Source organism: Diadema antillarum, unplaced genomic scaffold, assembly GCF_040938485.1.
Source record: "Diadema antillarum isolate AM-2024a unplaced genomic scaffold, OU_Dant_1.0 seq00001875_RagTag, whole genome shotgun sequence".
NCBI classification, from domain to species: Eukaryota; Metazoa; Echinodermata; class Echinoidea; order Diadematoida; family Diadematidae; genus Diadema; species Diadema antillarum.
The window spans coordinates 303,901-329,434 of record NW_027272543.1 but is presented as its reverse complement, the minus strand read 5'-3'; the positions used below and the strand labels follow the sequence as shown (position 1 = coordinate 329,434).

Below are 25,534 nucleotides of genomic sequence, written 5' to 3'. Positions count from 1 at the left end.
GCCCTACCAAACCTATATCCCTTGAATATATTGGTTTAGATCATGTAACACCTTACTTACAAGGGCATATACATAAAAATACCACAAATACATTATACAAATCTAGAATGAAATCGGTCATAAAAAACCCGACCACCACCCCCCCCCCCCCAACCGAAACAAATCTAGGGCCTACATCTATCCTAAATATTAAATCCTACCAAACTCTGTCATACCATTTATAACTATCCTTCTTCAAATCCAATCCCCAACCCACCAACCCCTGATTAACCAAAACCTAAATCATCCCACACCCACATTCACCAACCCACATACACACACACACCCACACAAATACACACACACACCCACACACACACACACACACACACACAAAGGTTCGTTATTCCGAAGGTTCATTTATCCGAAACACACAATTCCCTATACCTAGAGGTTCGTTAATCCAAAAATGAAAAAGGGTTCGTTAATCCAAACGTTTGTGGCATTATTCCGAAGGTTGTTGATCCAAAATTGAAATTCGGAATAACGAACCTTCGGAATAAAGAACCTTTGGACTAAAGAGCCTTCAGAATAACAAACTTTTGCAATAATGAAATGTAACCCCCTCCCCACATACACACACACACCTGAACCGATACCACCTTCCTTCCTGATGAAACGACTTCCCAATGTTGATGCATAAGACATAATGGACCGTATGCATAAAAGCAGCATCCGCCCGCACGCAAGCACCACTCCGAATTCATATACAAATCCGTCAAACAAACTCATCAAAGTCAAAGCTGCTGATAAAATCAATATCAACGTTTATGCCAGCAACAGCTTACTAGGTATTCCTCCCCACATGCAGCCAAAACACATACGCAAAAAGCTGACATAATAAACACATTCTTCCATCATATACACTAACACACACACACACACACACAAACGGACACTAAATTATCATGTGCGCGCGCACATACACACTTCCTTGAAACCTCACCATGACTTTTTACATGGCACGTTTGCATGGATGTAGCCATGTAAGTTATGTGTTGGTATTTCAATGACTATGCCAAGAACGATATTACCCAGCAAAATGTGCTAGCAAAATGTGCTTCGAGGGCGGGCGACAATCCTTGCCGCCAGCCCTTGTCACGGATTGTCGCCAGGCGACAATCTTTGACGGGGCGACCGGCTCGGGGGCGACAATCCGTGTCGCAACAAATGGCTATTTCAGGGAATTATGGGATGCTCTGTTATATGGTGTACTGATAGTCAAATTCTTTGATTTTGTTGTGGTTTTTATGGTAGATAATGTAAGTTGATACCTATCTGACATGAGAGCATGCACAATTTTGTTCTACATTTACATTCAATAAATATCTGATGATCAAGTTGAATAAAAACCAACTGTTTATGCACTTTATTTGGGCACATAACCATCCATAATGTATAAATGTGCATTATATTAGACAAATGCTTCAAGACTTACAATGGATGACATTGGGATTAACAAAGATGGAACAGAGACCAGATAAGACTGTCTAAAGAAGATTCAAATGTAAGATCATATCCTAGAGATTAAAGAGCTCAGGTTTTCACTCCAGTATTCTGAGTATTATGAGAGACACCAAAAGAAAGAAAGCAGACTTTTAATCAAACAATTAAAGCCATAAAGAAATATGCTATGGAAGGCTAATGCATATATACTTTTAAATACAGTTCCTCTCGAAAGTGTCTGAACTGGGTGGAATTCCTACTTCCGCAATACATGTTTTATGTTATTTAAACATGCTTGGTATGCACAATGACAACCTTAAGCATAACAGGGCATACAATTGTGTGTGTGTGTGTTGTGAATTAATGTATATACAGTTTTGATTGCTGGAATCCTGGGGGACATTTCGGGAAGCATTTTGCTGTCAGCCAATCAGATGCAAGGATTTTAGTAGCTTGTGACAGTTTGTCAGAAAAATATCTGACCAAAACGCTTCATGAAATGCCCCCAGGTATACTACACTCATCAGTTGAGCTATTGGAAATGCAAGATACTTAACAAAACCACAAGATTTACAACATATCAATCCAGTCTACCAAGCTGTTATCAAGTGCTCAGTGAATTCAAGTTTGTATACTAAGAAATATACCATGGGCATGAAGGCATGTTTCAGCAGTTTCCTATGGTAGATAATTCATCCTGGGAATTTGAAAGGACACAATTATCTATCATCCTCTTTGGTGGCAATCTCCTCATGAGGTGTCCAACCTTATGGTCCGTAGTTTGTGTCTGTCCACAAGGATGCAGGCAGCCTCATTGGATCTTCCGCAGTAATGGGATGAGGAGAAGACAGTGAGGAGTTTTCCTTTCTGTTGAACCTGTGCACAGGAAGGGATTTCAAATGTATGGAGGTAAGTTTGCAAACATGCAAGTTGTTTACATACATATCTAAAATTTGTGAACATGTCTACACACTATGTTTTATGTTGTAGTTATGTTATACAAATTATACCAGGCCTGAGAGGCTCTGGTTGAAACTATGAGCATGAGGTCACCAAATGCACAAAGTTTCAACCAGTGCCTCGAACAATGGCCTGGTATATTTGTCTCATATCACTCCCAATGAATTTAAGATTGATTGGTTGCCTTTAGGGAATCCTTCTTGCTTCACTCTTTTTGGCAAGATTCACAGTCAATCATGCTTGGGAAAGCAGGAGGGCAGCGTGTATATGTGTATTATCAAGAGACCATTGCGTGCTCAGCTGCTAAGGACAGTACACTAGTAAACATGCGCGCCATCTGCAAACTCAGGATGCGCTACCTCTGAGCATGTGCGGAGTACGCACACAGCGCATACAATACACCTACAATGGTCTGACATATGTGAGCAGCTGTTGCGACAGTGCAGCAGCGTGAAGTCGTAGCCAGCACCAGCAATTAAAAGACTGTTTTCTATAATCTCACCTGAACTTCTAAATTCTAGCTGTCTACCCATGAATATGGACTATCCTCCACTGCTAAAAATGTGAGTACACATCATAGATTTGGTTAGACTGGTCTAAATTGAAACGCCGATGGCAAGTTGAGACTAGCATCGTAAGGATCTAGACAGGTAGATCTAGACTAGGAATAGTTTAGTAGGCCTAGATCTAGAATTCTATCTACAGTGGTACATTTTGTCAACATCTTCTTGATATTTACAGTCGCTTGAGTTGATGAACTCTTACAAGATCAAATCTAGGTTGAACCCGATCTGCGTTTCCAACCACGCCACCTTGGAGACTGGAGGAATCAATGTTTGTTTAGATTCTACACTTTGTGTTTGACTAAACACCGAAGCATTGAACTCCCAAAACTTACAGATAGCCTATATAGGCTTACCTCAAATCAAGGATAGTTGGGGGATCGTGCTTTTCATACGTGGGCCCAAAACTTTGGAACGACCTTCCAATACTGTATCTCTACGAAAGGCATTTTCTCTCTTTCAAAAAAGAACTTTAAAACCTAAAGTAGGCCTAGACCTACACAGATCTAGGTTTCTTTACTGTTTATTTGCTTATTGCTCTTGTTCTATAGTATATGACACTCTGTCGTAACATAATATTCTGTTCCACAGCACTGTGGGTATCTTTTTAGGTAGAATGAGCACTTTATAAGAGTCTCTCTATTATTCATTTTTTCCCACAGACTTTTTTACACATATTGAGTGTATGCACCATCTGTGGTGTGTGATACTCATCCATTTCAACGTGAAAATTGACTTTGATTTCTTTCACAGCAAAGATGCTGTGATAGCCATTCATTTGTATGTGAAATCTCTCGCAAAGCGAAAATGACGCGACAGAGATCACCAGCGTGATACAGATTTTTTTACTACTTCCCTAGGGAAAATAGTAAGACTCTGATGGGCCAAGGATTTTCATGGTAGAAATATGTTTTGTTGTTTTCAGTGCTCTTGTCCAATCACAGGACAAGAAATAATTTGTGAAGGATATAATAACATAGAATAGTTGCATGATTGCAATGCTATGAAAAGCTCAAGGAAAAGTAAAGAGTACGATGAAATTGTCTGCCACAAGACAAATGTTTAAGATATTCGCCTACAGACAGTAGGCGAAAGCTCACGAAAGGTAAATAGTTTTCTTTGGTGGTGTACAAACGAAATTTCGCCTTAATTAGAGAATTACCAATCAGATGAACCTCTTCCAAGATGTAAGAGTGGTATTTAATATGTGTGTCATTTGTCAGATCACGTGACAAACAATACAGTCCTTGAGCAAGTAAACATTCCCATCATTGAAGTCATGCTGATGCTCTGACAGGAAAAATTTAGGAAGATCACATGTTATGGATGGCAAGATTGACAAGATCAAAGTCTACAGCAAACTTAGACAGTGGTAAGCATGAGAAAGTCATCAAAAGGAAAAGCTTCAGAGGTCAGCATGAATGATAAATGGCAGCAGACTGCAACAGATCATACGGATGGGAATTAGAGGGCAAAGAAAAGTGGAAGAGACCACAAGGGCACTCAGAGCAGTAATTTTTCAGCGTGTTTGGGTGCAAATTATGCAAGTCAAAGAAAGAATTCCATAGCAATGAGAGACTTTGTGGACCTATAATACAACCTCCTATTGATCCTGCATATAAAGGTATCAGCTGTTATCTGTTAGACCATTTGTTGCACTCACCTGGAAACCAGCCTGTTGTACCTCATGAGCCCTGATAACATGTGACAGGTTGTTGGTATGAAGAAACTTCTCTAGCGCATCACAGCTGAACAGATGACCAGTGCCTCGTCTTGAGTTGAAAATGAATCCGTTGTTGGCCTCCATCTCTTTCACCTGGTCCTCATCTAACCATTCTGACCTGCATTCCAGCCAGACAAACATACATTGGAAAAGCAGAATACCTTATCAAATGCTGCTTCAGAGGAAATTTTGGTGCATATCACGATGCATAAGAACAGGAAACTTGAAATGTGGTCACAGGATGGATGATGTCTCCATACTTTCCTATCCACAAAAAGAAAAAAAGAAAAAAAGGCCAGCTACACACTGTAATTCTCAATGTTCATCATACAGTGAAGAATTAACACTTTGCAAAACTTCTTCAGAACAGTACATCAGCTTCCTTTCCAAGAGTTCATCACCTCTCTGTACTTACAACTCTATCAATTTTGTGCTTCAGTATATATTCTGAACTAAAAATGAGATATAACTAACTTTGAAACAACTCATGGTAAAATCATTCACATTTACATTTCTACGGTGTGTGTCAAAAAAATTTATCCAAATTTGGAGGGCTATTTCATAATTTTCAGCAATGGAGAGTGGAATGTTGATTGTGAGGAAATGGGAATTCTTCCTCTTTCCATTGATACCTAATCATGTTGACAAATGTCATGCATGACTGAGCACAAGAACTTCAAAGACAACAATGACAAATTTCCCTTTTCTCAAGTTTGAGTGTTATCATGAAGGAACAATGAATGTCTCACCGAATTTGTGAAAGTGGTCAAATTTTCAGACCAGCCTGCATGACAGTGGGATTTGTGTTTCTTCTAACCTTTTATGGTCCATAACCTTCAACATGGCCACATTGTTGATAATGTGGTCACTCCCACAAAGTCTAATAGGCCATGGGCTAGTAGGGGTCAACCTGCACCCCCTCTGCACCTAACATTCATTGTTGTTTCCATGTAGCCCTTGGTCTGAAAAGTGATGTTAAAAAAAAAAAAGTTGGGTCCAAGACCCGCCCAGTGACGTTTTGTGACGTCACTTCCGGAACGACCTTTTCGCGAATATGGGGGAATAGCATTTGGGTATCATTCCAATAAAGTGGTCTCCATGCCTTTATCTTTTAATGACAGCGCAATTAAGGAGAAACACAACGATAGTTTGTTGATACTTGGAGGAGCATTTATTCAACGAACCATGGTAGTAGTACAAGTCACAGTTATACTGCTTATTATCATAGATGGCGCTATTGCATATCAATTCAACAACACCTTAACTGGCGTTATCACTTCTTTCTTCCTTGCAGCAATTATACAAAAATTAACAGTTTTACATACCGCAACACTTACCTAACTTCACAGTACAAACTTATAGTGACATGAGAGCAAACACAATATAAAAATCCTATAAAGTATATGTTTAAGTCACCTAACAAATAAACGCAACTTTTACACTATACTTTCTCCAATTAACATCATAAATCAGCATACATATACCTATATCCTTAAATGACTTACATACAGAGTAACAAAGAAAACCAGTATCATACCTTGTATCTTAAGAAATAACTGTTTACAGTCTTCAACATGGGAACAATATGTTATGCAAGCATCACACTGCACAAATAGCCATTTCTTGGTATCATAGAAACTATCAACTTTCATATACAAATATACCTTACTACTGCTGCTCAAACAATTATTATAAACAAAATCTCAAAACAAACCAAATCATTGTTTTTGTTTTTGTTGTCTGTGACATCACCTAATAGTGCAACCAAAAAAATTCCAAACCTTGAAAATATTGATAAAACATCTGATCGCATTGGCCAAACATGAATATAAAGTGGATTAATCATAATTGAAAGAGAAATAAAGCTGGCACCATAGGAATGGTAGAGACTGAGGTGACAGACTAAAAATATACCGACACATCTGATAAAGAAGGCATGTGATTAGAAAAAGGGGGATGCATGAACAATTATAAAAAACATGTGTGAAACATTATACCCTGTATAAGATACAATATAAACTGACTGTTAAAAAATTAATATACAGCACTTGGAAACAATAGCACAATTTGCCTTGACTAGCATTGTACAATATCTGATAACAAACAAAACAGCCCGGTCCCAAGGACCTTATCATAAAGATTTCCCCTGCATAACAAAAACATGCCAGTAGTTAACACACATAATCTGCATGATGTCAGACAACCTAATAAAACAACTAAAAAGGAGTCTCCTCCCTTGGAGGACCTTGGTATAAAGAGTTTCCCCATAGAACAAAGATATGCCTGTAGCTAGCACATATCATCGGCATGACCTATTAAACAACAAAAGAATGAATGTACATTGTATATAGTACATGTGAAACATAACATCAAATGTTTTAACAAAAATCACAGTCCTTGAAAAAAATTACTAGCCGGGGGATCGAATGAGCACCAGGCACTAGTGACTACGCAACTGTACATGGGTTATCACATGGTAGTGTAAAACAGCAATACTAGAGTTCAGACTACATTGTATGTCATTGACGAACAAAACCGGGGGGGGGGGGGGGGGGGGGGGGCCTCGAGGCACAGATCTATTCGAGAACATAATCGGAGAGGTAAGGCGGGGCATGTCGGCTGTGATGGGGATATCGTCGGCCAGGTGAGGGCACACCAGGTGTTTGACAATTGTCTGGAGGAGCGGGTGGGGGTATAGGTTCATCATGTGGGGTAAAAAGTTCATGTGGGATATCGGGGGGTGCCGGTGGCCGGAGGTCAGGTTGCATCGAAGTGATAGCACCGGGATGCAGAGGGGGCATGTGGTCATCCGTTACTGTAGAAACCTCGGGAGGATGTGGCGGGGGCCTCGCATGATCTGTTGCATCAACGATGGGTAGGTCGCTCACATCATCACCATCAGATTCAGGGGACCGAGAAGGTAAAGTGGGGACATCTGATGGAACCTTCAGACAGTCAGAACGGCGCACACGGTAAGATGTGGACCGAAGTTGGTTACTGACGAACCTGCGAACGTTGCACTACTCATCCTCAATACTACAAACGAGGTAGCGGGGTCGGGAATGCATCTTGGATCGATCCGTGCGGAGATAGACAAGATCACCAACGTGAATGGTGATGTCTGGTGAAGGGGGCGGTCGTGTGGGTGCCTTCGACTTGACACTTGGAGCATGGTTAGCACGACGTCGGTTGTGTTGAGTCATGATGATATCTTGGTCTTTGATAGGAATCTGTTCACTTGTGAACTGATCACGTTGAGTCCAAAGCTCCCGAGCAGATACGCCATTACCACGGAGCCGACTGTTGAGGCGATTTGTAGCAAAAGCAAGGGCAAGGGGGGTAACTGGGCCACCATGTGGATCATCACGGAGTAGTTCTTCTTCCAGTTCCCGTACTGCTTTTTCAGCGACAGGGTTCTTGTTGACGTTTGTGGGTTGACCAAGTTCGAGGGTAATCCCCTGTCTACGAAGCAACTCATCATTCCGGAGGGCTGCCAAGCCCGGGGCTGGATCTGTGCGCATTACAGCAAGAGGGCCCTCTAGTGGTCGTAAAGGTGGGCACAAATGAAGTAGAGCATTGCGGAGGGAGCCAGCACGTTCATCCGGGATCAGCATGCATGAGGTATACGATGTCACTGTCTCTCTGATGACGAATATGAGCTGTCGTGCACGCTTGATGACATCTGCTGCAAATGATACACCCACCACACATGGCGGATCACTTGTGGATTGGGGTGTGGCAGCATGAGGAACATTCCGAAGTGAGGGACAGCAGTGGCAACCTAGGCTTACCTGCTGAATGGCAGCATCAAGGTCCAAGGCGTAGAAATACCGAGACACCACTTGTTTGAGCTGGTGTGGGGTAGGGTGACTCAGTTGGAGATGGAGGGCAGTGAGGATGCCAGGAAGCACCCTGTGGGGAACTACAATACGCTCTTGCCGGACAACAAGGAGGCCGTCACTAGCAATGGTAGCGACCTGTAGGTAACGCTTCACATTGCGAATATCCGTCAATTTCTTTGAAGGGCGGGTACCCTGCTTGAGATGGGCATGTGTACGACGGAGGTCTGCGCATTCAGATTGAATCCGTGCCCACGCATTGCGGGATGTGAATGGCATGCGTGTACGTCCAGACAGAACTTCATCTATGGTATTGCGGTGAACAGCGGCGCCCTCCAACTGAGCAATGAAAGAGCAAATCTGACACTTGGGCTCTTGACATGGAGGAGCATTCCTACTGGCAAAATCAGCTGGTACATTCGCAGAGCCAGCTTGATGGCGAATGGATACCTGGTACCTACTCACAGTTGTTAGGAATGTGGAGACTCTGGGACTAGCAGAAAATTCTCCACGGCACAGCTTTTCATAGGCCTGAACACATGGTTTGCTGTCAGTAAGGATACAGACAGGGTGATGTGACTGAATAATGAACGGGCTGAAATGCTTGGTGGCAGTGGCGATTGACAGTGCCTCCACCTCACAGGGGAGCCAGGTGACTTGGCGGCCATGCAGCTTAGCACTAAAAAAACCAGCCACAAGGGGTTTCTTATCTCTTCTCACATACATGGTGGCACCGAGGCCATGTTTCTTGACTGACCCATCTGTGACAATCCACAACTGGTCGGAGGGGCGTGGCAGAGTGATAGTCCGTGAAGACTGAATGGCGGACTGAGCCTTGGTGAATGCACCATGCAACTCATCTGTCCAGTGGATGCGGTCTTGTGACTTTAGGCCAGCAATGGAATCATAAAGGGGGCTCACGTACGAAGCACAGCTGGGGAGCACACGAGCAAGCATCTTGTACGTGCCAATAAATGATCTCATGCCCTTCACCGTAGTAGGAGGGGAGCAGGTTGACAATGTTGTCATCCTGTGTGGACTTGCACGGAGGGTTCCTTCAGACCAGATCCACCCTAGGATAGTTGTAGTCCTGGGACAGACAGTAGTCTTGGTCGGGGACAGGTGAAGGCCATTGGCAGCTAGGGCCTGCAGTACCCGCGACCAGTTCTGCAGCAAGGATTGTGGTGTGTCGGCACCACAGTACAGATCATCTGCCAACTTGACAACAACGCCTTCAACCAACAAGTCTCCAAGCACGCGACACATCATTTCCTCCAAGGCAGTCTCAGAGCCTGGCATACCCATGGCACAACAGGTGTATACCCGGAAACCTCGGAAGGGTGTAGCAACACCACAGTATTTCATGGACTCCTTTGAAAGGGGTATCTGATAGAATGCACTGGCAAGGTCTGATGCAACAATGTACTTCCACTGACCAACTTTACGCAATGTGGAATCAACATCAGGGAGGACCGAGGGCTGAGGCTTGGAATAAGGACCTACATCAGCGAAGGCTGTGACTAGCCGGTGACCGCCATTGGGTTTCTTGACCAAGAAGGATGGGTTGACATATTCAACAGTGATACCAATATCCTCTGGATGAGCAAAAACACCAAGTTTCTCCAGGTCATCAAATTTATCCTGCAACTCGACAAGCTTGTCATGGGAATACAAGGGGAGCCGCCCTTTGCGTTGAGGTGGTTGGACTGGGCCCATGTTCTTAACAGCCTGGAATGGTCCAGAAGCACCGTTATAACCCTTGTAAGAGGAGCTAAACACACTGTCACACTTGGCATGAAGTGCCTGGAAAGCATGCCTAGTCTGTGCTGGGAGAATCCCATCTGGATCGAGAATCACTGATTCAGCAGACTGGGCAGAGGAGCCTTCCCCACGGGGCGGGGTGGGGGGCGCTGCAAGCCGACCTATTATGGGTGGGGTAGATAGACCTGTATCCTCCATACACATGGGGCTGACCTGACACAAATGCGAATTGCGCCGAATAATACAGGGCGCCTCAGACAGATTGGGAATGCGGATCTTACCAGCGATACTCGGGACCACCTGGGGAACCGGGAAAAATTCTGGCAGGGATGGGGTAGGAGGAGAGTCTGTGCGAGGCTCTAACGCAAAGGTCTCATCATCTGCAAACTGGGGAGGCAAGGCAAGCTCAAGGAATTCTCCTGGCCAGAGAGTCATGGTTTTAGAAGGAGCTTGGAGAACGTGGGCACGCCTAACAGCATGGCCAACTTTTGACTTCCCAGTGGAACCATAGGAGTACACAGTGCCATCATCCAATGATATCTGCTGCTTAGCTGGTCGAATAGCCACATCACTGCGCTCCATAAATGGGGTCCCAGCAAGGACCTCAACATCCAAATTCTCCACAACCAAGCCCTCAAAATGGAAAACATGACTATCACGAGACAACGTGAGACGGGTTTCACCAACAACCTCCAAGGGGGATGATCCATCGGCTTGGTGGGCAGACTGGGATGTGGGAGCCACACTACATCCTAGCGCATGTGCTGTAGAGGCTCGCATCATGTTCCCAGTTGCACCGCTGTCAACAGTGACACGAACAACATGATGATTGTAAAAAGCGTCAAAGTAAGGAGACTGACGTACCTGAACACAGAGTGTAGCAGGGGAGTCTCTGGAGTCTGGCCTAGACACCGCATCTGGGTTAACCTGAGTGTCCTGGGGTTCAATGTCATCTGCAAGCATCTCATCATGATCAAAAATCTTAGCAACCTGGCGGGCTTTAGCCATGTACTGCCTATCAGATTCTGGGAGGTAGGGGCATACACTAAGAAAGTGATTGCTGGGGCGGCCAGCCTGGAGACAGAGGGGGCATGACCTAGCAGGCTTAGCGCGAGGTCGAACACGAGATTGTGGTTGAGCGCGCCTAGGGTTAGGTTGATTGCGATTGCGCGGGGGAAGGGCAGTGGCACGCATGGCCCTAGAACACTCAACTGATTCAAGGAGACTAGTGAGGGCCTGAGATATTTCAGGCTTAAGAGAAGCAAGGGTACGTGAGCAGAGCTCTGTGCCGTACCGCTGTTTGACTAGCTGGGGGAGATCAGGATGAAGCAATTGGAGCCAATGCAACACTATGAAATTTTCGATAGTTGGAGTGAGCTCTTCGTCTTCTGTAATGGTATCACCATGGTGAGTAATACCTCCACCTGAGGTCAGCAGGTTATCCTCTACAAAGGCAAGTATCCTTTGGTACAAGTCCTCTGGCCGTTCATCACTTTCCAACTTGATGTTAGAAAAATCAAGAAAATGGGCACCGGTAGACTGAAAACCGTAATGGAGACGAATTTTCGACGAAATGTCATTAAGTGAAGTGGAACTGCGGACTATACAGTTCCTCGCAATCACAGGACAGGAATTGGCTATCTGTCCTAGCATTAGATCAAGCATGACAGCCTTTTGTTGATCTGTTTTGCGAGAATCTGTGGGGACAGAGCTATTGTCGTCAACAAAGCCCCGATTAGGATTTGTCTTGGTCTTTTTAGACCATGTCACTGACTCGCCTAGGAAGGGTGCAAAGTGCTGGTCGAGGTTTAGGGTGTACAGGAGATTCTGTCTCCAACTCTCAAACGAGGTGATGGTTTCTATTTTACACACGCCGTTGTGGGTGTGTGGGACTGTACTGTACAAACAAACTAGTTGCTATTGAAGTCCTAGGTAAAAACTTACGTTTACTGTGGACTTGGCTGTTTTATCTCAGCAGAATTCTTTCCTGTAATGGGCAAGATTTAACTTAGGCTGTGGGTAGTATTCCAGCGCTGCCACCACGCAATTAAGGAGAAACACAATGTTAGTTTGTTGAAACTTGGAGAAGCATTCATTCAACCAACCATGGTAGTAGTACAAGTCACAGTTATACTGCTTATTATCATAGATGGCGCTATTGCATATCAATTCAACAACACCTTAACTGGCGTAGCCAAAGATGTTGGTATTTCTAGATTCCTCAGAAGATGGGAAATATGATGCAAAGCAAAGTTTGGCAATATAAGCCCTCGGATTGTCGTCAACAACGAAATGGGCAATGATGTCGACAAAATTCAACAAAATTTGTGCAATTTTTCAAGTTTCACCCTTTAAGTTTGTATATTTTACTGAAAAATTTGTTAAATGACTTGAAATTTGGTCTGGATATTAAATGAATATCTCTTTTTAGGAAAACAAAAGATTTTGGCCTAATTGTAATCCTATCTTCTTCTGTACACATTCAAGTGCGCATGCGCAGTGTCTAGAAATGAGCCTCCCAAATGCCCTTTGTTTGATTTCCAGTATCAAAAATTAGTTACAACTCATCTCTTTATGATGTAAATTCACAAATTTAATCATATTTTGCAATCAGCAATCACCTGATTGAATAAAAGTTGCCTTAAAATGAGAAATCAAAGGTGACCATGGTTCTTTTTGATGATGACGTTTGTCATGACATCGAAGATAAAGACGATGTAAAAGACTAGAATTACAACACCTCAGGGACCCTTTTAAATCTCTTTTAATCTCTTTTAAAATTTCGTAAAATATTGTAGGTCATGTTTGTAATTTGGTCAGTCACATACGTACATTTCCTTGTTGGTAATGATTTTATTAACGTCAATATCTGATTGTTTGTTTATTCCTTTTATTTCACTGAATTGATATTCACTTGATTAATACACAGTGTCACCTAAACTATTTTTTTTTCTTTCGAAAATTTGGCAATAGGGACTTGCAGGTCATCAACAACGAAATGGGCATAAATGAGGTCGACAAACTAAGTCAGCACAAGTTCTTATGCTAATTTAGATATTCATTACTTTGTGGTTAATTCACCATATGAATTGGAATTCAGTCTGGATATTAAAGGATAAGTCCAGCTCCATGAACATGGATAGGTGAAGTGAATGCAGCAATATTAGGAGAATTTCATATCAGTAAAAGTTTGGGGGAAAGAAGACAATCCATTCAAAAGTTTTGAATTTTAAAAGTATCTGCACTGTCACTGCTGGATGAGAAGACTACTACAATTTGTGACGTCACATGCGTAGAACGATATATACAATGAAAGGAAAATATAAAGAGAATTCTACAAAATCTTATTTTTTGAAAAACGTGCATATTTCTTCAACATGACATTGACTTATATCAAGGATATTATTATCCCTGCCTTCCTCTGACAGAGGCAAGTGTTCTTTATTTTGTAAGAAAAGTGAATATATGTTGAATTTTCTTTATATAATTTTCTTTATATCGTTCTACAAATGACAGTGATATCACAAGCTGTATATATATATATAGTCTTCTCATCCAGCAGTGAGCGAGCAGAAACTTCAAAAAATGTATAACTTTTGAACGGATTGTCTGATTTTCCTCAAACTCTCACTGATGTGTTCTACTAATATTGCTGTATTCACTCAATCCATATGTCTGTGAAGTTGAACTTGTCCATTAAATAGATAACCATCTTTGATTGACCAAGAACAAATTAGCCATTATTTTAATGTTGGCCTCTTCTGTAGATGTTCAGGAGGGCATGTGCTGAGTGCGAAATAAGAACCAACAGAATGTCCTTTTTGGTGATTAGTAAATTGATATATTAACTCGTATATTTCAAGTAAAATCGGAACTTTAATCATTTTGTTTCAATCATTTATCACCTGCTGAAATACATTTGACTTCAGTGATGACGACAAAGACAGCTGCGTCGATGACAAAATTCACATTGTAGGGGGTGTCGTCTAAATCCCAAATTCAACTGAATTTAGCAATTAGGTTGACATGACCCTTAAAGATTAACACCATTAGCTATGAGAAAAAAGAAAGATTTTGATTACATCTGCATTTTGCCTTCTCAACAAACTCGAATCCTTTAAAGAGAATTTAGTATGTGTTTTTTAATAATCCTGTAGTCTTTTAAGATGTTTAGTGTGCATGCAAGTTGTGTGAAACAAGCCGCCGTAAGTTCTTTTCTGCTGTCTAGCAAATCAGTTTTTCATCAAAGATCAGAAACTTCAAGTATTATCATTTGCATTAAAGAAAATATAAAAGAAAATAACTAAGAGAAATTTTGGCTTAAAATGAGAAATTAGAGGCAACTGTACAGTTCTCTTGTCATCATTTCTGATGATCATAATGACAACATAATTCTATTATAATCTACCACGACAAATCATTCAATGTGAATATAAAGGCATGTTTATTGTAAGCAATTCTCCAATTCATGGGACATTTTCGGAAATGGATAATAAGAGTTTGATTTCATAGATCGTGTTTAAGGCATATAATACATTCATTCTTTGCTAAAAGTTGGTTGCTTTTAGATACTCAAATTGCCATAGCCTTTTTTCAAGAGTGTTCTTTTGTTTAGTCAGGTTTTGTAACTTATGCATTGAATATATTATTAACATTCATACTTAGTCAACACTAACCGATTGCATTTGTGATACCTCTTTTAAAAATCTTCATTCCATCTGAAAGTATAAAGAAACTTTTTAAATGTAACATTGTCCCCAGTAGAATAGATTATATGATGTTTCATAGAAATTATTTGCTAATTATTATGTATTTTTTCCAGCATGATTTACTTCAGGTGAAATTATTGAGAGCCCAACATCGAAATGCTTCAAATGATTGCCACTGGCTTAATACTACCTATATGTTGAAATTGATGAAGTCAATTCAATTCAATTCAATTCAATAGTTTATTTATTTCCATCATCACAAAGAAAAGAAAAGAAAAAGTTGACATAATCTAAAGTGATACAATTTTTTTTTCATTTCTCTTACACTCGTCTGATAAAGGAATTTTTTCAATACAATATAAAGTATGTTATACACGAATTATGTCGTAAAAAAGAAACAATGCACTTTGTCATGGCAACAAAAATAGTAAATAATCACAATGATGGAAAACAGTGTTCCACTAAAAAAGCCGCGCTTGTAAGACGTGGAACACTGGAACAAAACAACAACAGCACCAATTTGTTATACCAATATATTCATTTTAAATTCTTCTATATACTATTGTACATTTTACTCATTGATATAATGATGCTGATACTATGAACAATACTTACTAGGATTTTAGGATGCAAATGTATAAACTATGTAACATATCACATTTGTGGCACAGACACTATGGGGCCAGGTGTGCCAGGAAAATTGAACGGAAAGGAAGATATGCAATCGGCCACAAAAAACATAACCACGACAACAACAACAATAACACAATACACAGAAATAACAGAATTTGAGGAAATGCACTCAGAGAGATACTGGACAACAAAGAACGAGGAAAGAGGAGCAGGGAAGAATAGAGAAGGAAAAGGAGAGGGAAAAGGAGAGGGATGGAAAAGGTCTGTGGACACACTACAGAATCTCAAGGAAAAGTGAAACATGACGGGTTTTTTCATTGAACAGAATTAACTGGTATATTTAGAAAATAAATATTTTTTGAGTTTATACTTAAATGTAATTAACTTCACAGATTCTTTTAGATCATTATCTAAGCTATTCCAAAATCTGGGTCCAGTATAAACAAATGTATTTTGAGTGTGTACAGTTCTCACTAAGGGAAGATGGAATTCTTTAGATTGTCTCGTGGGATAATTATGTACGTGGCTGTTACGGTGAAATAAAGAATAAAATATTTTGGGTAGATGGTTGCAGTTGTAATTAAACATAAATTGACCAAGTTGAAACAAATACAACTCTTTTATTTTCAGAATTTTGTGCTCAAGGAAAAGCTTGTCAGTATGTGCTCGGATATGAAGGTTAAAAACGATTCTGAGCGCCATCTTTTGCAGAAGAAAAAGTTTATCTAACAATGTCGAATATGTATTCCCCCAAGCAAGAATTCCGTAATTCAAGTACGGCAATACCAAACTTGAATAAAGCGTAATCAAAGCCGAAGAAGGAAGATGATATTTCAATCTATTCATTATGCCTATGTTACGTGCAATTACATTACAAATATTGTTTATGTGACACTTCCATGATAACTTATTATCAACACAAACACCTAAGAATTTAATAGACGAAACCTCTTCTAGGGGAGTAGTGTCAAATATAACATTACCTGGTAATCTATCTAAAGAATTACTAAAAAACATATACTTTGTCTTCTCAATATTCAGTGACAATTTATTTGCATAATTATATCCATTGTGAGACATTCTTCAATTCATAATTCACTGTACTAATTAAAGTAGTAGGGTCAGGGTGGGAATAAAAAAGATTGGAATCATCCGCAAATAGTATGAAAGAGAGTTTATCTGAAGATCTATAAAAATCATTAATATAAACTATAAATAACAGTGGGCCTAACAAACTTCCTTGCGGAACACCACATTCTATTTTCTTCATAGAAGAATAAAAACTGTTCACATGTACATATTGAAATCTGTCAGATAGATAACTCGTAAACCATTGCAAGGCTTTTCCGCGAATACCATAATGGGATAACTTAGAGAGAAGTATACCGTGATTAATCGTATCAAAAGCCTTTGAAAAGTCCAGGAAGATGCCTATTGTACGCGAAAATGTATCAAGTGCATGTGTAATCTTTTCCACAAAGGTAAGTAAAGCGTGGGTGGTGTTGTGATTTTCTCTGAATCCAAATTGAAAATTTGTAAATATATTACTCATATTGAAAAATTTTACAGTTCGGATATATACTATTCTTTCCAAATTTTTAGAAATTGAAGTTAATAACGATATTGGTCTGTAATTATTGACATCATTTTTCTCCCCTTTCTTATATATAGGTATAACTTTGGCAGTCTTCATTTGACTTGGTACAAGCCCAGTAATAAGTGATAAATTAATAATATATACTAAAGGATCTATCATTTGAAGAATTATATTTTTCAACAAATAATTATCGATTCCATCACAACCTGGGCTTTTCCCTTCTTTCAAATTATAAATAATATCAATAACTTCTTCATTATACGTAGGGTCCAAAAATATAGTTTTAGGATTAGGTATATCTAAAAAATCATAAAACACTTTATTAGATGAAGGGATACTTTGTGATAAATTTTTCCCAATCGATACAAAAAAAAATCATTAAAAATTTCGGCCATACCAGCAGGTGCATCGCTTGAGGTATTACCCCATCGTACTTCTGAAATACTAGATACATCATTAGATGTATTCATAACATCTTTTATTGTTTTCCAGGTATTCTTAATATCATTTTTATATTTCACTATCTGGTTGACATAAAATTTTCTCTTTTGTCAACGCAATAAATTGATAAGCGTGTTTTTATAAGTCACATATTTTTGTCTATTTTTATCCATAGGGTTACTCCTGTATTTATAAAACAACTTATTTTTTCTACTAATCGATCTTAAAAGTGATTGGGTTATCCACGGGAGTCTTGGAGTTCTTTTGTAAGAACTTTTCCTTGTGCAAAACGGAATATGTTCATTAATTTTAGAAGTGATAGTTTTCATAAAATAATCATAACACAAATCAAGATCGGTATTGTTGTATACAAAAAACCAATCAATATCTTTTAAACTATTTTGCAAATTAATAAGATTATTGGCCGTAATCTTACGACGTCTCTGATAATTATTTTGCCTAGGAGATAACTTAATTGGCACTTGTGTAAAGATTGGATAATGATCAGAGATGTCAGATAAAACAATACCAGACTCGGGAATTGGGAGAATATTACAAAAAATATTATCAATCAAAGTGGCAGATCGGTAACACGGGTCGGCTTAGAAATTAACGGTAATAACGAAACAGACATTAAGGTTTCTACAAATTCTTGCGAAATATGTTGGGAGTTACATTTCATAAGATCAATATTGAAATCACCCATTAAATATACATGTTTATTTGTAAAGATAGAGTTCTGCATTAAATTTTGTATATACAACAAAAAATCATTCGGATTTGATCCAGGGGGTCTGTAAACAACTCCAATCAATACGTTTTTCCCATTCGGGTTTACCATTTTAACAAAGAGAGATTCAACTACATCAGTCATGACATTCAATTCTTCGTGGATAGAATATTCAAATTTGTTGGGGATGTATAGACACACGCCACCACCCATTCTTTCTTTTCTATTTCTGTACACAAAATCAAAACCGGATATAGAAAATAAATGACTTATATTGGGAGTCAACCATGTTTCGGTCAGACCTATAACAGAACAGTTATTACCAGAGTTTTCTAAAAATAATCGCAACTTATCAAAATTTCTACTTATGCTTCGTATATTCAAATGAGCTAACAAGAGATTATCATCATCACCATTCATAACATATTGTTTATACTGGTTTACAGTCAGATAAACACATGATGAACTTTGCACAGGATCTTCAGGATCAAAATTGTATTCAAATACTTGTGCTGAAGCATTAAGTTTGTTCGATATGTATGCTTCATATAAGGTGGAAGTTTTGTTTTCCTGCGCGGACGTAAAAGAGCGCCCAACTGTATCATAAAATTCATCAGAGTCACAGAGTTGAAAACAAATGTTGGATTAGCCGTAAGTATAAAGAAAATCACACCAGTTCCACTTAGACCTAGACCTGGAGATTGTAGTTATGTGGGAATGTACAGACCTGGAAGAAGAGAAAGAGACCCGCATATACACAAACATGAAACACATACAAGAAACACACACATGAAACATAGACATGAGACACACATAAGACACAGGAAACAACAAGGACGCACACAAGACATAGCCGATGATATCAAGTTGGGCACACATCATCAACCAGCTCTAAGATATCTTTCAAAGTTTGACACTCGTTTGCTCATAAACACTGCTAAAATTAAATTCCAATGTCACTATCCCAGTAACTCTGTGATTCTATTGGTTGAATGAATTTATTTTCACTAATTTTACTGTCACTATCATTATCGGGCTCCGATCCATAAGTCATGGTGCCTAACAAGATGTCCACAAGCTGATGCAGAATCATCCCCCATCCTATATCGGAGTCTGACATTCATTAGCACATGAGTTCTGAATCAAATTAAATTCCAATGTTACCATAATGGTCATTTTCTGAGTGCGGTATCTGTGTAGTTAATCCATTTTTACTCATGTCACTGTTGCCATACCAGTATCGGCTCTGATTCATCAGCCACAGTGCCTTCCAGGATGCATGTCCACAAGCTGACGGCGGCAGCACCTCCCTTGAGGTCCACAGAAGTCGCATTAGATCTTCATCCTTTGTCCATCCATGTCCTTCGTTTGGGTTTGTTGCTAGCTTCCATATTCTTGTTTGATAATTGCATAGGACATGCTGTCCTAAACTTTTCAGCAGGGCGGTATCATAGCCAGATCAAAAGTTTTTGCCTTTGTGACATTAGACATTTCACTGCACTTGGACTGTTAAGAGTTGGAGGGCATTCACCTTCCTGATTCTCCTGTTACTGTACAAGGCACAGGTAAATCGTTCCATTTCATCCATCATCTGAGCTACAACATTTCAAGATTCACCAAGCTTTGGAAATGCAGCATGAAATGACTTATCAGCCTCGACATTGCTTTTACCTTCCCCTTACCTTAAAGGCACTAGTGGTATCGCAGCCAGTAAATGCGTGGAGTCCTAGAAATGATGTACATACAAGGGCTGAATCTTGAAATGGAACAGCTGAGGTGATGGATGAACTGAAAAGATTTTTCTGTGCTTTGCATGGTAACAGAAGAATTTGGAGGTGAATGCTCTGCGATTCTTAACACTACAGTCTAAGTGCGGTAAAATGGTTTATGTCACGAAGTCAAAAACTTTTGATCTGGCTTCTCAGAGACGTATATGAACAACACGAACAAACATGAATTAAAACAGAAATTCTCACGTACTTCCTTCTAAATGGTGAGATATTGAAAACAATTGATGGTTTTACCCTATTTCGAGGGTGCTGAATCCGAATCTGGATGATGCAACTCTTGTATCCTTGAGGATTTTGAGATATTCAAGATGGCCGCAAAAATGGCCGCTAAAACCGAAAATTCCCATGTATTTCCTTCTAAATGGTGTGAAATTGAAAATAATTGATGATTCTACCCTATTTGAAAGGTGCTGAATCCGAATCTGGACGATGCAACTCATGCATCCAACAAGTTTTTGAGATATTAGAGATGGCCGCCAAAATGGCTGTCAATTAAAACCGGAAATTCCCATGTATTTCCTTTTAAATGGTGAGAAATTAAAAAAACAATTGATGGTTTTACCCTATTTGGAAGGTGCTGAATCCAAATCTGGATGATGCAACTCTTGCATCCATAAGGTTTTTGGGCTATTCAAGATGGCCGCCAAAATGGCCACCAATTAAAACCGGGAATTCCAATGTATTTCCTTCAAAACGGTGAGAAATTGAAAACTATTGATGGTTCTTACCCTATTTCGAGGGTGCTGAATCAGAATCTGGATGACGCAACTCCTGCATTGATGAAGATTTTGAGATATTCAATATGGCCGTTAAAATTTGCTGCCCAAAACGGAAGTTCCCATGTATTTCCTTCTAAATGGTGACAATTTGAAAGCAATTGGTGGTTTTTATCTTATTTTGAGTGTGCTGAATCCGAAGCTCAGGGTACAACTCTTGCATCCTTAAGGGTTTTGAGATGATAAAGATGGTCGCCAAAAATGACCGCCAAAAACGGAAATTCATATGTAGACCCCTAATCTCCTTCTAAATTGTGTAAAATATAAAACAGTTGGTGGTTTTACACTATTTTGAGTTTTGCTGAATTTGAAGCTCCAGGATACAGCTCTTGCTTCCTTTGAGGGTTTTGAGATAATAAAGATGGCCGCCAGAATGGCCCCTAAATGGCCGTCAAAATCGAAAATTCCGTGTAAGCCCTATATTACCTTCTATATGGTGTAAAATTGAAAACAATTGGCGGTTTTACTCTATTTCGAGGGTGCTGAATCCGAACCTGGTTGATGCAACTTTCGTGTTCTTTTTTAAGGGTTTTGAGATGTCCAAGATGACCGCCAAAATAACTGTCAAAAATTGGAAAATTTTAGACCCTATTCAGCATCCTCGAAACTTGGTTGCTGAAATTCGTCCATTCTTTAGGGTTTTTAGACGTCCAAGATGACAGCCAATATACATGCTGTAAGTGGCAGAAATTCCAATGTTAATATATTTTTTCTTAATAGTAAAAATTTTAGAATAAATTGATGGTCTTACCATATTTCGAGGGTGCTGAAGGTCTTTGAAGGTTTTGGGACATCTATAAATGTCCTGCATGAACGAAAACTCCGTAACATTTGCTTATACTAATGGTGAAGTACTGTGCTCTAACGCTTTTTAGCAGTCCCCTCCATTTCCGACCTTTTCTTTGTTATGATTCAGTCACATTTTGTCCATGTATTTCTTCAACTAAAGTATGTTTATTGATTCATGTAAACACATGACGTGTATCAAAATTTCATTTGGAAATGTAAAAGTTACATTGTACTTAATTTGTTTATATGCAATTGTCATATTATATGCTTTGGCCGGAAATGAAATAGAAATGAAATGAAATGAACGCGAAGCGGGGGATTAAAACCATGCAGGGTCAACTCAGTTGAGCGAATTTGTCAAATCAGCCAAAAGTTATTGACATCCAAAATGACTGTCACAATGGTCTTGTAATATACTGAGATATTCCGATATGTCTCAAACGGAACTTTAACACGTACGGCAAAAAAAAAGTGATATTGACATCATACTGAAACGTACATACACAAACATACGACTGAAAATTTCTTTATGCATAATTGTTATAAAATAATGCTTGTGGTCGCCAATAATATGGCTCCACAGATGTGAAGTTAAACCTTTTCGGCCATCAATAGAGTAAAATTGAATCATGGCATGTTGGTATTTGGTGTTGAAACTTGTCTTGTATAGTCTGACGAGTCTCGCCTCGTATTCTTGTGAAACTTGTCGCATATTCTGATAACGTCATTGGAAATGGTTGCATCCATGACCACTATAGTAGATATCAATAAGGGTAATTTCAAAAGCACTCTGTGCGATTATGATATTCGTAAGTACTGGATTATCAATTAATCGTTGTCCTGTTTGTCATGTTGTCGTTTTTTTTTTTTTTTACAAAACTGTCAGTTCTTTTTTTCACGGCGCGTTACCTGTGATATATAATCCATATATACATATATAATATTACATCATTTTGCCGAAAAAATTGAAGCATAACTATAAAAATGTCCCACTCGTGTCTTCAACAATGTCATCAAGACCACCAATATAAACCAAATAACCAATTTGAGTGTTCATGGATGAAGAGATTAAAACTGCTCATGGATTAAGACAGGTAATGTTGGGTAATTTCAGTACACTTTTCTACATCACTATCACAATATGATTTAGATGAACATGTCTTGTCCATTGATTGTTAGTGTTCAAAACTTATCCATTATATGTAGAGGAAACAGTGTAATCTTGAATTATTCAAAAGTATGTGTAGTCTTGAAAGGTTCATTGCTGGCACACTTGTATCGTACTGACTCAAAAGATATCCGGTATAGAGCTGGTTTCACTGTATATACAGCAAGTTCAAACTGTGCCAGTGACGAAAACCTGAAATCTTTCAGTAAAAAAAATAGGGTAAAACCATCAATTCTTATCAATTTCTCACCATTTATAAGAAGGAAATACATAGAGTTTCCATTTTGGCGGCCATTTTGGCGGCCATCTTGACTATCTCGAGGTGCATCATCCATCAGATTCGAATTCAGCACCCTCGAAATAGGGTAAAACCATCAATTGTTTTCTATTTCTCACCATTCAAAAGCTAATACATAGAAATTTCCGGTTTTAATTGGCGTCCATTTTGGCAGCCATATTGAATATCTCAATACACTCAAGGATGCAAGGTTTGCATCATCCAGACTAGGATTCAGCACCCCAGAGATAGGGTAGAACCATCAATTGTTTTAAATTTCTCACCATTTAGAAGGAAATACATGGGAATTTCTGGTTTTAATTGGCGGCCACCTTGAATATCTCAAAATCTTTATGGATGCATGAGGTGCATCATCCAGATTCGGATTCAGCACCTTCCAAATAGGGTAGGATCATCAATTATTTTCAATTTCACACCATTTAGAAGGAAATACATGGGAATTTTCGGTATTGGCGGCCATTTTGGTGGCTATCTTGAATATCTCAAAATCCTCAAGGATGCAAAAGTTGTATCATCCAGATTCGGATTCAGCACCCTTGAAATAGGGTAAAACCATCAATTGTTTTCAATTTATCACTATTTAGAAGGAAATACGTGGGAATTTCCAGTTCGGGCGGCCATTTTGGCAGTCATCTTGAATATCTCAAAACCTTCAATGATGCAAATGTTGCATCATCCAGATTCGGATTCAGCACCCCCGAAATAGGGTAAAACCAGCAAAAAACATTGGGTGGACGGTAAAGCAAGGTTAGGCCCAAAAAGTGGCTTTGGCACCCAGACTAAAGTGAGTATGTTATCCCCTCACATCTTGCCGTATAGTTTGTACATAAAATTTTGACATTTCCAGTTTTTCATTCAAACACAATTATGCTCCAGGCCCAAATCTATATAATCTAACATCACTATTACGAAGTTATGCAACCAGGAATAACATCATGTGTCAGACTTCACTGACAGAAACATTGAATTTTCTTCATTTTTTGTACACGATCAACGGAAAATTGTGAGGTTATGACATGGCCAGATCACTCATTTGCATATTCTTATCCACTGTACAAGAAATGTTTTGCAGAAATTAGCAAAAAAAAAAAAAAAAAAAATCATAACTTTCTTATTTTTCATCAGATTACAGTCAAATTCTTACCGTTGAACTCGTAAGATTTTACTCTTTTTTATCAGACTAACTTATTTTTAGACTTGATTTCCCCTTTAAGTAGGAATTGAGTTTATTGCAAAGAAATGAAATGCTAATAGAATTGAAAATTCATTATCTTCATTTCCTTTACTGTGAATGTATGGCTAAAATCAATCAATTGAAATGGAGATTTGTAAAAGAATCCCTGCTATGTTGTAATTCGAGTCTTTGACGTCGTCTTCATCTTCGATGTCGTGACCAACGTCATCATCAATAGAACCATGGTCACCTTTGATTTCTCATTTTAAGGCAACTTTTATTCAATCAAGTGATTGCTGATTGCAAAATATGATTAAATTTGTGAATTTACATGATAAAGAGATGAGTTGTAACTCATTTGATAGTGGACATTAAAAAAAAAGGCATTTGGGAGGCTTATTTCCAGACACTGCGCATGTGCACTTGAATGTCTACAGAAGAAGATAGGATTACAATTAGGCCAAAATCTTTTGTTTTCATAAAAAGGGATATTCATTTAATATCCAGACCAAATTTCAAGTCATTTAACAAATTTTTCACTAAAATATACAAACTTAAAGGGTGAAACTTGAAAAATTGCACAAATTTTGTAAAAATTTGTTGAATTTTGTCGACATTGTTGCCCATTTCGTTGTCGATGACGACAATCTGAGGGCTTATATTGCCAAACTTTGCTTTGCATCATATTTCCCATTTTCTAAGGAATCTAGAAATACTAAAAACATTGGTTATCATTGAAAAATAAGGACAGGGGGACCATTTTCTTAGGATAATACCCAAATGCTATTTCCCCATATTCGCTAAAAGGTTGTTCCGGAAGTGACGTCACAAAACATCACGGGGCGGGTCTTGGGACCCAACTTTTTTTTATGTTAACATCACTTTTCTGACCCTCCAGACCAAGGGCTACATGGAAACAACAATGAATGTTAGGTGCAGAGGGGGTGCAAGTTGACCCCCACTAGCCCATGGCCTATAACCCATTATCCATTTTCTCTCTTCATGTTCAAGACATGATTTGTCGATGTGAGCTATGTGTTGAATATGATCGGAGAAAAATGAACTGTGTGGTTTGGTATTTGTGGGATTGACCAAATT

General features: G+C 39.1%; 1 protein-coding gene across 1 annotated transcript in view; it reads right to left on the bottom strand.

The window, feature by feature from the left end:
* Positions 1-219: 219 nt before the first annotated feature.
* The window catches only part of LOC139712918 (serine/threonine-protein phosphatase PP2A catalytic subunit 3-like), a 122,433-nt gene continuing 97,118 nt past the window's right edge, over positions 220-25,534 (bottom strand). Inside the window, exons 7-8 of the mRNA XM_071624698.1 lie at positions 4,672-4,849; positions 220-2,361 (exon numbers count right to left, since the gene is read on the bottom strand). Of these exons, the coding sequence (XP_071480799.1) occupies positions 2,236-2,361; positions 4,672-4,849 (304 nt within the window). The 3' untranslated portion in view covers positions 220-2,235. The remainder of the gene's footprint in view (positions 2,362-4,671; positions 4,850-25,534) is intronic.